Here is a 14,065-nt window from a genome sequence, read left to right on the forward strand (position 1 = left end):
GATTTTTATTTTTTAACTTGAACTGTATCATTTTGTGATTAAGGGCCGGTTTTTCAATTGACTTTAACTGGCAGTTAGTAGAATTTAACTGCCGGTTAATACTTTGTCCCAGTTAAACTGTTTTTGGAACTCCAGTTAAGCTAACCATCAGGTTTAACCGATAGTTAAACTAACCACTACTATTTCTTCCGATTAACATTTTAACTGTCAGTTAATTTAATAATTATCATTGATTATTCTTGTGATAATAATAATTTTACTATTTTAGCAAGTGCATTTTATATTACGTATATTTTATATTATTATTACTACGTTTCACTTCTATTTTTCTTCATAATTTGAATTAAATTACTAAAATACTTACTTACTAACTATGAATTTCGAAAATTAAATACTTTTTTATGATGACCATGGGCGCCCATAAGTAAAATTTTAGGGGGGTCAAAATAAAAAAAGTGGGCAATTGGGTACCGTTCTGCTGTACATTAGGGGGCGGGGTTGACCTCGGACTAGGGTAGGTTAATTTGAATGCAATGATAGGTATCATTGTATACGAAAAACGATTCTGAACGAAGATGACTTGTCAGCCTAGGATATAATTTCCAGTGGTTGGTGAAAAAGGTGGTTTATGTTTTAATGGCCTGAATACACCAACATTTAAGTTCTTTTATAATTATTGTAAGCTAAACTTATGAAAAATCTTGCATTAAATTTTCAACTCTTAGCTACCTATACAAACATTTTTATGAATTATACCTACAAAATAATTTGCGAATATTCATAATTTTGACGAATTTTTGTCAAAATTTGAACTTCAAATGCTAATAAAAAAAAAAAAATTGTGCCTATGTATTCTTATAATTTTTTTATCACTATAAGAATAACATATGAGGAACTTTGTATAAAATTTTCAATTATTTTGATAGGGCCAAAAAAATTTTATCGACACTTCAAAAAAATTTTTTCAGAAAAATTGAAAATTTCAGTTGTCTATAAATAGCTCAAAAAAACTCAAAATATTTTGAAAATTAAATCATGTAAAGAAAATGCCAATCTAAATAACTGATAAAATTGTCAAGTATCTATGACTTATACTTTTTGAATAATAACAAATATTTAAAATTGTTTGAGGATAAATCGTTATTTAACACGGTTTTGTAAAAATTTAAATTTCAAACACTCATAAAATTTTTTTGTTTGAATCCGGTAGAGTTTTTTTTACAGATATTTGAAAAAAAAATTTATGGAGAACCTTGTACCAAATTTTCAAAACTTAGTTATAAAAGAAAAAAAATTTTACGAATTTCCAACCACAAAATTACTTGCAAATTTTCGCAATTTTGACATATTTCGTATAAATTCGAACTTATAACTGATAATAGCAAAAACAAAATAAGATAATACACTTTTTACAGTATGACCATTCATAAGATATATTGATTTTTCGATTAACCTCTAGTTAATTAACTGGCACATCAATTTCATTTGATAAACAGTGCACTATTTAACTGGCATTTTAAACGATAGTTAAATTAAACTGATGGTTAACTAACTGGCAGTTATTATGCCAATTGAAAAACCGGCCCTAAGTTTCATTATATATTAACACAATATAATTGTAGATATATTATTTATATGTTATTTCTAAGGGCCGGTTTTTCAATTGACTTTAACTGGCAGTTAGTAGAATTTAACTGCCGGTTAATACTTTGTCCCAGTTAAACTGTTTTTGGAACTCCAGTTAAGCTAACCATCAGGTTTAACCGATAGTTAAACTAACCACTACTACCTATTTCTTCCGATTAACTTTTTAACTGTCAGTTAATTTAATAATTATCATTGATTATTCTTGTGATAATAATAATTTTACTATTTTAGCAAGTGCATTTTATATTACGTATATTTTATATTAATATTACTACGTTTCACTTCTATTTTTCTTCATAATTTGAACTAAGTTACTAATAATTAATATACTTACTTACTATGAATTTCGAAAATGAAATACTTTTTTATGATGATGACGATGAATTTCAAGAATATTTAAATTATCAGCGCAGATCGTATACTGTACGAACTAGGGTTGATCATTTTAGTACTTGGGATGAACTAGATTTTAAAAATCGCTTTAGATTATCTAAAGAAACGGTTCTGATGATATTAAATATGATAGGCCCTACTATATCATCAAATACAGATAGGTAATATAGTAGTATTTACATTATTCAAAAATTAGTCCAAATAAAATACTCGTTGATTTTTTTTTTATGTATCTACAGAAATCATGCCATAACACCTACACAAAAACTATTATTAGCTCTGAGATTTTATGCTACATTGCTACAGGATCTTTTTTAATTAGTGCTGGAGATGTAATGGGTGTTAGTAACTCTGCTGCATGTGTCATAGTACATACTACATGATGTAAGTGTAGCTTTGGCAAAACTTCGTAATAACTAATAACAAAAAAAATAAACGTATAACAGTTATTTAGCCATGCTCTCGCCTACTAAATTCTTATCTATCTGTAGGAGAACTGTATGTCCCGGACCGATACCCTAACCGATACTCGATTGTTAACCTATATATCTTAAACCGTGGTTGTAGATAATAATTATTATTATTATTATTTATTTTATTATTTTAAGCAGTGGTTCACTATTGAACTGAAAAAACGTTGGTAGTTGGTATCACTGCCCGGTGATTGTTTTTCTTCTTGAGTATCGACTATCGAGTATTCTAGAGTTGACACTTCTAGAATATTCTTCCGATTTCCACACTTCCACAGTACTTTGATTGTTTAGGATATTGAGTTCCTATTCGTTTCAATTTGGATTTTTAATCATTCAAAGTTACAACGCTTCCTCGTGTACTTCGATTAGTCCGATTCAGAATTAGCATTATATTAAATAGTATTTACCAAGCTATTTAATACTTATAGTTTCTTATTCATAATTAATTTTTATATTTTTAAATCAAATCAGCTGAATAAACTACCTTTTAAATTATGGTAAGCATAATAATTGTTGTTAATTAATTAAACTTTTATACTTGAATCAAATTAAAACTAGAAATTAAAATGTTACCAATGTAATAATAACAAATATATATTTATAGCTAGGTAGTTAATTATTGGAGTACCTAAATATCAATTTAATTCATACATGTGGTTAAAAATTTTTTTTTAGGCGTTAGATTTGAAGGAAAAAGGTAATGCCGCCTTGGCAATGGGAAATTATGAAGAAGCTATTTTAGATTACACTCAAGCTATTGCTTTAGACCCCAACAACCATGTACTTTATAGTAATAGATCGGCTGCATATGCAAAGCAAGGCAATTACCAAAATGCGTTGGAAGATGCTGAAAAGACTCTGTCTATTAAACCAGATTGGCCTAAAGTATGTCAACCTAGATATTATATTTATAATCTATAATGATTAAATTTTTTTTAAAACATTTCTTTTAGGGATATTCAAGAAAAGGAACAGCTTTATCATTTTTGGGTCGTAAAGATGATGCTGCCAAAGCATATGAAGAAGGTTTAAAGTTTGACCCTAGTAATCAGCAGTTGCTGGATGGCTTAAAAGAAGTGAAACAAACTCCTCAATCTCCTTTTGGAAGTAATATGTTTCCAGCAGAAGCTTTCTTAAAACTTGCACAGGATCCCAGAACTAAAGATTTGATTAATGATCAACAATTCATGAGTCTACTTATGGAATGCCAAAGAGACCCTCAAAAGCTAATGTGAGTTATTAAAATTTTATATCAAAAAAAATTCGCAGAATTTAATGTGTTAAGCTGTATGATATTTATGTCCTAATCAGCCATCTCCAGAAAAATTGGAAATGCATTAAAATATAAGTGCTGTGATAAATTATAAATATTTTATATATTATTTTTTAATATTATAAATCTAATATGAGTTCCATGTTCATTTCAAATTTTTGTAGAGTACACGACTACTTCTTGAATTAATAAAGAATTAGACAATAAGCTAATTTATATGTATTTTAATTAAATATCATTTTTGAAGGCTGTCTTAGTAAAAGTGAAAATATACATTATGCTCCAAAAATGATGATTTGCTAACATTAAAATTATATTAGGAACCACTTCTTCATTTGTTAATAAATTACTTTGAAATCACAATGATAATGATGGAACCAATCTAGTAATTTTGATTTAAGCATCAATAAATAGTTATTGAGAGGTTTTTTCATAAAAATAGTAATGTATAACATGTGCAATATCTAAAATAATTGATAGCTTTTTTTTCAGTGGTTATTATTGTTATTAATAATTGGTAGCTAGTTACATAAAAATAGATAAAAAAAAAATAAAAATGTTCAAACATTGAATTTATTATTATTTATTATGAAGTTTTGGAAGAATATTTTTAGTTCATCATGTGTATTATAATTAATAACTATAATTTATTTACTATTATCTCTATTAATATTTTCATAAAAGTTTCTCGATTTATCATTCATTAATTGGTAAAAACTCTTAAATTATTTTATTCTTCACACCTAATACTATATATTATACAAACCTATATACTTATATTTTAATAGTAATATCAATAATTAAAATGTATTTATCATTAGTTATTTTCAAATTTGTATTGTTAAAATAAAATGTTAGATAGGTGATACTTAAAGAAATTTTTACTATACAATAAAAACGTACTTCTGATAGATATAACATGAAAAAAATATTTTAAACATCAACAGAGTTTATTTAACTCTTTGTAAAAATTACTATAATCTGCATCATATAAACTGCCAGTTGTCCTTCACCATATCCTTAACCACCTCATCTATTGGTTAAGTTAATCATTGAGCAGACAATGATTCTTATTTTATGTATGTTAATATTGATTATTGTACAATTTAAAAATTTAGTGTTGTTAAATAACCACTACAGCAAGTACCAGTTTTCATGACATGGACTTAGATATTTAAATTCTGTATCCTGTCATATATGAGTAACCTTAGGCAGTAATCTTTTATGCACAGAAGTATTCATAAGTGTGCTATAATTGCAATTGCCTAGTTAGCGTTTTTTTAAGATTAACACAGTATAGCTATTCATTGAAAAAAGCTTTCAACAAAACCTATTGTTAAATTTTTTAGAATTATAATTTGAAAATTTTTAATGGTAACATAGTAACACCAACACATTTTTATGATATCTTATATTAATTATAATATTAAAGAATTTCTGAATTATATTTGAATTTATGATAAACATCATAGTATGAACTTCTGCAAACGCAAATGCAAATGAAACTTTACAATATGTTCAATATTATATCTATGTTTATGTTTGAGCTTATAGTTATTACTTTATATTAGTGATAAATATTAAATAAATGTTAACAATGCAATAAATACATAATATAAGTATATATTATTTAAGTATAATGCATTGTTAAATATATATTTGAAATTTAACCTCATGAAAAGATACTAATCATTTAATGTTTATACTTTATATCCCAAATATTCATTTTGTATAGTTAGCAAATAGTTATTAAAATTTACAAAAAATAATGATAATAATAATAATTCTTAAGTAATTATGACATATTATTGTATTCTTTATTTTTCTTAATTAACATTTTTACTATTTGAGTAGTGGTTTATTGATCAAAACATTTTCTAACATAATTAGTATTTTTATAAATTAAAATTGTCCTATTATAGTATGAATATGCAAGATCCTAGAATATCAGCTGCATTAAGTGTGATGATGGGTATTAATTTAATGGGAGATGATGACAAAATGGATACTGAACCGTCACCTCCACCTCCTCCAAAACAAAAAAGAGAACCAACACCACCGCCCCCTGAAAAATCTGAAGATGAAAGTTTAACAGAAGAACAAAAAGAGGTAATTGAGATATCTTTAAAAGTAAAAATTAATTAGTTTAATTATTACATGTAAATAAGTTATTTTATAACCTTAAATATTAATTTTAAAATATATATAAAAGAATAGAAGTAGAACTGTTAGACAGTTACTACTGGTTTTATTAAATTTTAATTGGGATAATAATATAATGCTACCTTTACTTATTTTTTGTTTATTAAAACAATTGGAAAATGTTAGTATATTAAATTATATTTACATAATATTAGTTATAACTTATATAGTGTATTAGTCTTGTACTATCATATTTATCATCATCTAAACTTAAATTAATATTTTAATAGTACAATGCTTGTATACTATTTTCTTTTCTTAATGTTGACAAATAATTTTTATTTTTCTATTATTTGTGTTTTATATTTATTGTATAGCTAAACAATATGTTTTTATGTGTAGGCTAAAAAAGAAAAAGACTTGGGCAATGAAGAATACAAAAAGAAGAATTTTGAATCAGCTCTTGCACATTACAATAAAGCTATTGAGTTAGAACCTACAAATATGACTTTTTACAACAATGTTGCTGGTATGATGTTACAATATTAATTTAAATTTATTTTGTAGTAAAAAAACTAATTTACAATTAATACCATAATATATTTTTTTAATCTAAAGTAATACCAAGTGTATACCACTAATAATTAGTAGCTATTGACTGCTATACCATGATCTTGTAAATGTGTTATAATTTTACAAACATGATATTAAGATGTATAGAAGTATCAAAGTTTTATATTAAAGACTACTGATAGTCAAATTATACATTTTATGTAGATGTAGGGTAATAAAAACTATATTGAAATTGGTATCTATATTCTAAACAATTTTTAACTGTTTGCAGGTACGTATAGAGGGGGTTTTGGGGGATCAAACCCCCCTTGAAAATTAATAGTTGTGTAGTTTATTTATATCAATTCATCATTTATCGATAAATATTGATTATAAATTTATTAATGAACCCCCCACAAATATTGTTTTTGTGTACGTACTTGACTGTTTATCAAAAACATAAACTATATAACTGCAATTTATAAGATCATATTTTAATATTATTTTTTTTGTTAAATAATTTAATTAACTATATGTAGTTATCTTTAATACTATTTTAAAAAGATGTTTAGAGCTTAAACTATCTAAATGTAAAAATAAATTTTGTTTAATATATATGTACAATTGATTCAATTATAGTGAGACAAGCTAGGTTATTTTTTTAAATATTAAATATACAATTCTGTGTATTTAGGTGTTATTTACATAGTAAAATAAAATATCTATATCTCTTACTAAGTTTTAATGTTAATATTTTGAATTTGTATACCTAGCTGTTTATTTTGAACAAAAAGAATATAAGAAATGCATTGAGCAGTGTGAAAAAGCAGTTGAAGTAGGCAGAGAAAATAGAGCAGATTTCAAATTAATTGCCAAAGCTTTTTCTAGAATTGGAAATGCTTATAAAAAACTTGAGGTGAGAATTGTTAAATTCATATGTATTCTTATATTTTTGTATTACTATATTTATTATTTTTAAAATAAGGACTACAAAAGTGCAAGAACATATTTTCAAAAATCAATGTCAGAACATAGAACCCCAGAAGTAAAGACTATTATTTCTGAATTAGAGAAAAAAATAAAAGAAGAAGATCGCAAAGCATATGTAGACCCAGTAAAAGCTGAAGAAGCTAAAGAAAAAGGAAATGAATTTTTCAATAAAGGTAATTGTTTCACAGTTGTATAATACATTTAAGGGTACCATAGTAATTACACTAAAATATGATATTTAAACCTTATCTGAAAAACAGGGCTTTGGTTAGACATAATTTAATTTTAAAAATTGATATTGTTTTTTTTTTAATAAGGTTATTATGTTTTAATTTAGATAATTTTCAATAAATTAGAATTTGTTTTCAAAATTAATATTTTTCAAACCTTAGTCCTGCAGTTTTTCAATCTATTGTTTTATGTGGCTTGAAAATAGTTACCATAATATATTTATTGATATGTTCCTGTTTGTACTAAAGTTCACCAATTATAAATATTAAATATACCATTTATTTGTATTATATGGACAATAACATTTATAAATTAGACTTGGAAATGCCAATGGCTATTATTATTGACATACTGACGTATCAAAAAATTATTACTATCTTTTATTTTTAAAATAAGGTTTATTGCAGTCCCTTTATGGTAGTTAAAAGCAACATACTCATTTTATGATTTAGATCTAAAAGTTTGATAAAATTATGTTGCTACTTTGAATGCTTGGATTTAAATTTTGTAAAAATTCTTAAATTTATTTATTGATATTTTTTTGAGCTTTATGGTAGCAATAATTTTTTCATACTTAATTAAAAGTTGTGTTAAAATCTTATTTTTATTCTTAAAATATTAGAATTTTTTTTTTAGTACTTTAACGATTACATAGAATATTTGTATAAATAACATAGACATTGTATAATGTATGAAAATTAATATATTTATTTTGACATTTTTATTTAGTTTTTTCATCTGTATTAAAAACAAAGCATAATTATAATTTTTCTTTAGGTCAATTTGCTGATGCTGTCAAATTTTATAGTGAAGCAATTCTGCGTAATCCTGATGAACCTAAATATTATAGTAATCGGGCTGCTTGCTATACTAAATTAGCTGCTTTTGATCTTGGTTTAAAAGACTGTGAAAAATGTGTTGAATTGGATCCTAAATTTTGTAAGCATATTTTATTTTGAATAATAAAAATATTGAGTTTTATAATCATAAATAAATTTATTTTATTATTGTATTATAGTAAAAGGATGGATAAGAAAAGGTAAAATTTTACAAGGTATGCAACAATCTTCTAAAGCTTTATCAGCATATCAAAAGGCATTGGAAATAGATTCATCTAATACTGTAAGTTGATGAAGTTAATTTATTTTATTATGTAATTAATATAAATATAATTTTAGGAAGCCTTAGAAGGTTACCGGTCATGTTCTATAGCTGCAAATTCAGATCCCGAAGAAATGCGCAAGCGTGCTATGGCTGATCCTGAAGTTCAAGATATTATTAGAGACCCTGCAATGCGTCTTATACTTGAACAAATGCAGAATGACCCTAAAGCTTTAAGCGAGTAAGTCAATTGATAATAAATAATACATATTATATAGTTACTAATAAGTTATGTACTTATTAATTTAATTTTTTTTTTTTTCATAATTTTTAGCCATTTGAAGAATCCAGAAATTGCTAGTAAGATCCAAAAATTAATTGAGTCTGGATTAATCGCCATTCGTTAAATTTAAGAATGTTTGTACATCTTACACTACTTTAAATGCTTTTTTATAAATTTATATTATATTTTTGAATTTTCTTTCCAATTATATAATATACAGTTAGGTATGATAATAATTAAATTACAACATGAAATATATGATATTTTAGGGTTATTTAATACTGTTTAATATTTTTCAACTTTTATATAATGTTCTATATGACGTGTAACTGTGACTTTAGTTTTGAATATTGTTGCAAAGAATAAGATATAGATTACACAATCGTGTTAACTAAAATAAAAATTATGAATGATTAAGTTAAAAAATGAGTACTAAACCCAATTATTATAGGTTATACAACTTATTGATATTTAAAGCTTCTTCGCACACACTAGACTTGAACCAGCTGGACCATCGAACTGAAAGAAATCAAAATACCTATTTTATTTTTATGAGTGTTACACATTTACCAAACTGATCGCTCAACCTGTAATTTGGTTTCAAATATTCAAATTGTTTGAATTTGTCAGCTAAAAAAATGTTTCGTTTTAGTTAGATCTAGCCGGTTTAAGTCTAGAGTATGTGTGACTTTATTATACTATTAAAAGTAAATATGATATAATTACTTTTAAAGTTAGTAAAAAGATGCTGCGTTTTCAAATGAAATTATATTTTATTCACAACTGCTATTTTTAGATATTTAAAATTTGATTTAAGTACAATTAATATAACTTATAGTATTGAATTTTTTAATAATTTTATTCCTAATACAAATTAAGAATTTGTAAAGTAATTATTTATTTTATTATTAGTTAATATGTGATGGTTATTACTGATAATATATCTTATTTTTTTTTTACACTGCTTCTATAGTATAATATATTTACCCAATTATACAGAAAAGATATACATAAAAACATCTAAGAATCAATGAATACATATAAGTTAATGTTAATTATAAATCCATGAATACATTGTTGTACTATTTTATGATATTTAAAAAATAGTACTAATGTTATTTTGTGAATATATAAGATATATAGGATTTGCATACAAGTATTTAGTACTTGGATGTATATAAGCATATTATATATTTAGCATTAGCATAATATGCTAAAGGTGTAATATATAAGCAACCAGATACCAGTTATTGTTATTTGGATATTACATACTCTAAATTAGAAACTCAGTTTTACTTAACTAAAAGTCAACTATCATCAAGTAGGTACCTAAGTATTATTCATTGAATACTTAAGTCATTATAATATATAACACGATATTTCTATCATTAAATGCTTTATGATTTTAAAATCACTAAGCACTGTCATGGTGACAATTGCTGTCTGTTTTTATGGTCAGATTATCAAAGGTTTTTGGAAAAATAAGAAACAATACATTGATATTATTATTTTTACAAATCATATTATTTATATAATAATACATTAGTGTAATAGTGTATAGTGAAGTGTACAAGGACACAATATAATAATTAATATATTTTATATATCCAACTAATGAATAGTATAAAGATTTTACTTATAATTTCTAGTCAGTCTTTACAATAAATCCAACAGTTAAAAAAATAATATTTTAGATAAAATGTATGTATGAATATAAATATTTTAGTGGTTAGTATGAATAACATGTATACTCTCAACTTTAAACAGTAAACTTACAATTAACATTTAGACTCGTGAGAAAAAAAGAAATATAAACACATTCAAGATTTTTTTAAGCGATTGCGCATACACATTTTTATCTTAACATGCATTTTAAACTATGCAGAAGAGTAGATAATTAACAACACATGTTCTTTCAGTCTTGAATTTGATTAAAAAATAATTTTTCATTTCTGAAATTGACGTTAAGGAAATCATTTAAATTTTGATTGAATTTGATTTTTCTAAAACAAAAAATTATATATATAGAGTTTTGTTTTAAATTTAGATAAGTCAAATAATCATTATTACCAGTCCTTCAAGTGATTTCTTATTTGTCCTAACTAGTTGTTGTCTTTCTTTCGTTCTTCTCTTACTTTCTAAAAGCCTAAAATTTATTATTAATGATATGAAATTCATATAATTACACCTTAACTACAACCATTGATTATAAATGATAATCATTACTTTTCTTTAACAATTCGTTGTTGTTCCATATTCCAAAAATCTTTGAAATCTGTACAGAATGGTAACCATAATGGGAAAAAATCTTTTGGTGCAACATCTAAGAGACTTTTACTGGTCTTCGGTTGGAACTGATAAAATCGCATTAGCTTAACAAACCTTAAAACAAAAAGAATTATAATTAATAATTTGATCAGCTACAGATTTTTATCATAAGACGATACAATATTAAAGCAGTTTGTACTTACAGTTTTTTACTTTCTTCCAAGTTCTCATGTTCATTTTCTAATTGTCTGTGCGCTGTAAAATACAGACAATTATTATTCAATAAATTAATTTTAATCTTGGGTTCATTGTACAACTTGTATCTTTTTAAATAGTTATTTTATTTGTTTATTTATACATATGACATTTATTTAATTGAATATCAATATGTGTGTATAATTACTAATTCGTATTTAAAAAGTATTCCAAGTTATACAATAAAAATACTTAGTATAATGAGAGTTATGATATTATACCCATAGAAATAAATGATTCCATTTTTGTTTTAAATGGTTCTAAGCTATCATAAGCAGACGACAATATTACTTTGTCAGCTTTTTTCTTGCAACCTATAACATTAAAAGTAAATTAATATTAAATATCTACATGGTTAAAATATTAACACTTAGTGTCTTTTTTTTTTTGTGTGAATAAACGTATTACAATACTCACCAGCTAGTTTTATTTTTAATTCTTTAAGACCTTGTTGCAAGTCATCAAAAGTTACGTGAGCTGCTCGATCTACATCACTGGGCTCTGGCACAGGTAATGATTCTTTCATTGGTTCTTTGCATTCATTTATGTATGTTTGTACAATAAAATGTAACAGAGTCATTGAGTTATCTATAAAACATTCAATGCTATAATTCGAGACTCATTCGAGATACTTATTATATTTTATTGTACAATTATTTTTACGATTACCTATTAAACTTATCATTTTATCAATGGAAGAAAAATTTAGATTGATTGAAAAGTAGAAGGTAGGCATAGGTAACGGCTAGATTTTTTAGTGTTTCGATATGAAAAATTATAATTTTTTAAATTTTTGTAATATCAGATATACAGTAAAAAACTATTAACGTATTGGTTTTACAATAATGTTTAAAATTCAACTTTAAACATTGAGAAATTTCTAATCTAGATAGATTACTATGTATAGGTACCTACTTAGGGAAGTCAATCTGTTTTTAAAACAATTAAGAAAAACCAAAAAAATGTACGGAAAACGGAAATATTTACGCAAAACCAATTTTAACAAAATCGATTTCGTTGTAAAAATGAAAAAAATATAGACAGGTAGGTACTTTAAATTTAAATAATAAAATAAAATAAATTAAACCATACCTACCCTATCTATTACAGTGATATGTACTAAACTAAGAGGCACACTCAAAAGTAACATGTACCATACAAGGAGAACGTCCTTTTTTAATTTATATAATATTTTCTTTACCTTTGCTTTTGACATCTCGAAGTTTAGGTAAGATTTCCAAACCAAATCCGTCTGCTTGACCACGTTGCCGATTACCTCCATTCATGTAATTTCCCAATGCTAAGATGATGGCCAACACTTTTTTTAAACCCTCAGAAGTCATTAGAAACTATATTATGTATAATAATAAACATCATGAGAATGTATAATTTATATAGTACCTACTACCTAGGTATGTAAAATTATAGTTTTATTTGATTATTTCGTATATAAAATTTACCCCAGAAGTGGCTTTCATGTTATTCAATTTGCTTGCTATGTTGTTCAAGGCGTCATTGAAATCGGATTGAAATATTAAGCACGCGACGCGTTCACCAAAATGTGGTATTTCACTGAGTTCTAACAGGAACTGTTCTGGTTTGTCAAGTGGCTGATCCGGATGAGATGCCACATGACCTTTAATTAATCCCAATTCTTCTTCTGTCGCCGACTGTTTAACAACATATATAACACAAACACGTGTACATAATAAACGAAACTCGAATAATGCCATAATAGTAAGTATTTGTTGATCATTTCACACTAATATATAGGTATATTATGTACTTGATAGGTATGTACTTACCACTTCATAGATTTGTTGAAGTACTTCAACACTTACTACAGACGTATCGAAATTATAAAGAGCTGAAAAACAAACATTGAGCAACGTTTAAATCAATCGAGATCGATGTTGAAGCGTTATTATTATTTACCATTTTCGATTTCAGAAAAATCCAAATGCAAACTCTGTGCTAATATGCCAACGTTTCGCGATCTCTTCGTGTCCAACAATTGTTTAAACTCCTATACAATTATGTAGGAAATATTTAAACAAGAATATTTTTTTTTTTTTTTTACTTTTTTACTACAAACATACAACTTACCTCTGTCTTTTTTTTTAGTTGCACCTTTTTTTTTGCTAATTTTGGTTCTACCGCTTGTCGAGAGAAAAGCTGCGAAAACTCGTTTATATTCGGTATTGGAGCTTCTTCTAGATCACTCCACAGTGGTTTTAAACTATAAAAGTTCATATTTAGTTTTTTTTTTAAATTTCACACCGACTAAATTTTTATATTTACCTGTCTGGTGAATCTGGAGTTGTTGGTGTATATGTTTCAACAATAGGTTCTTTCAAAATAACTCTTGTCCAATATAAAGGTCTCATAGGTACCGGTGGAGTTATTGGTTTTTTACGTAATACTATTTTAATATGAACATTTAACTTTTAGTTATTT

The 14,065-nt window shown here is 25.3% G+C and overlaps 2 protein-coding genes across 4 annotated transcripts in view; one reads left to right on the forward strand and one right to left on the reverse strand.

Annotated features, from left to right (window-relative positions):
- Positions 1 to 2,743: 2,743 nt before the first annotated feature.
- On the forward strand, positions 2,744 to 10,044 carry LOC114132265 (stress-induced-phosphoprotein 1). The gene is made up of 11 exons (XM_027997673.2): positions 2,744 to 3,010; positions 3,189 to 3,398; positions 3,467 to 3,744; positions 5,709 to 5,895; positions 6,331 to 6,457; positions 7,254 to 7,396; positions 7,466 to 7,643; positions 8,479 to 8,640; positions 8,720 to 8,823; positions 8,880 to 9,043; positions 9,137 to 10,044. Exons 1-11 carry the CDS (start codon positions 3,008 to 3,010, stop codon positions 9,207 to 9,209), a joined length of 1,629 nt encoding a protein of 542 aa, XP_027853474.1. The 5' UTR covers positions 2,744 to 3,007; the 3' UTR covers positions 9,210 to 10,044.
- A 543-nt stretch (positions 10,045 to 10,587) lies between these two features.
- Positions 10,588 to 14,065, reverse strand: part of LOC114132275 (protein cappuccino-like) — a 51,025-nt gene continuing 47,547 nt past the window's right edge. For all 3 annotated transcript variants that reach the window (XM_027997686.2, XM_050197669.1, XM_050197670.1), the window contains 12 exons: positions 13,910 to 14,030; positions 13,715 to 13,847; positions 13,544 to 13,634; positions 13,414 to 13,475; positions 13,069 to 13,278; positions 12,810 to 12,957; positions 12,026 to 12,196; positions 11,830 to 11,922; positions 11,557 to 11,608; positions 11,312 to 11,467; positions 11,156 to 11,231; positions 10,588 to 11,088 (listed from right to left, as the gene is read on the reverse strand). In XM_027997686.2, the coding sequence (XP_027853487.2) occupies positions 11,059 to 11,088; positions 11,156 to 11,231; positions 11,312 to 11,467; positions 11,557 to 11,608; positions 11,830 to 11,922; positions 12,026 to 12,196; positions 12,810 to 12,957; positions 13,069 to 13,278; positions 13,414 to 13,475; positions 13,544 to 13,634; positions 13,715 to 13,847; positions 13,910 to 14,030 (1,343 nt within the window). In that variant the 3' untranslated portion in view covers positions 10,588 to 11,058. The remainder of the gene's footprint in view (positions 11,089 to 11,155; positions 11,232 to 11,311; positions 11,468 to 11,556; positions 11,609 to 11,829; positions 11,923 to 12,025; positions 12,197 to 12,809; positions 12,958 to 13,068; positions 13,279 to 13,413; positions 13,476 to 13,543; positions 13,635 to 13,714; positions 13,848 to 13,909; positions 14,031 to 14,065) is intronic.

The sequence above is a fragment of the Aphis gossypii genome, chromosome 1 (genome assembly GCF_020184175.1).
Source record: "Aphis gossypii isolate Hap1 chromosome 1, ASM2018417v2, whole genome shotgun sequence".
Classification (NCBI taxonomy): domain Eukaryota; kingdom Metazoa; phylum Arthropoda; class Insecta; order Hemiptera; family Aphididae; genus Aphis; species Aphis gossypii.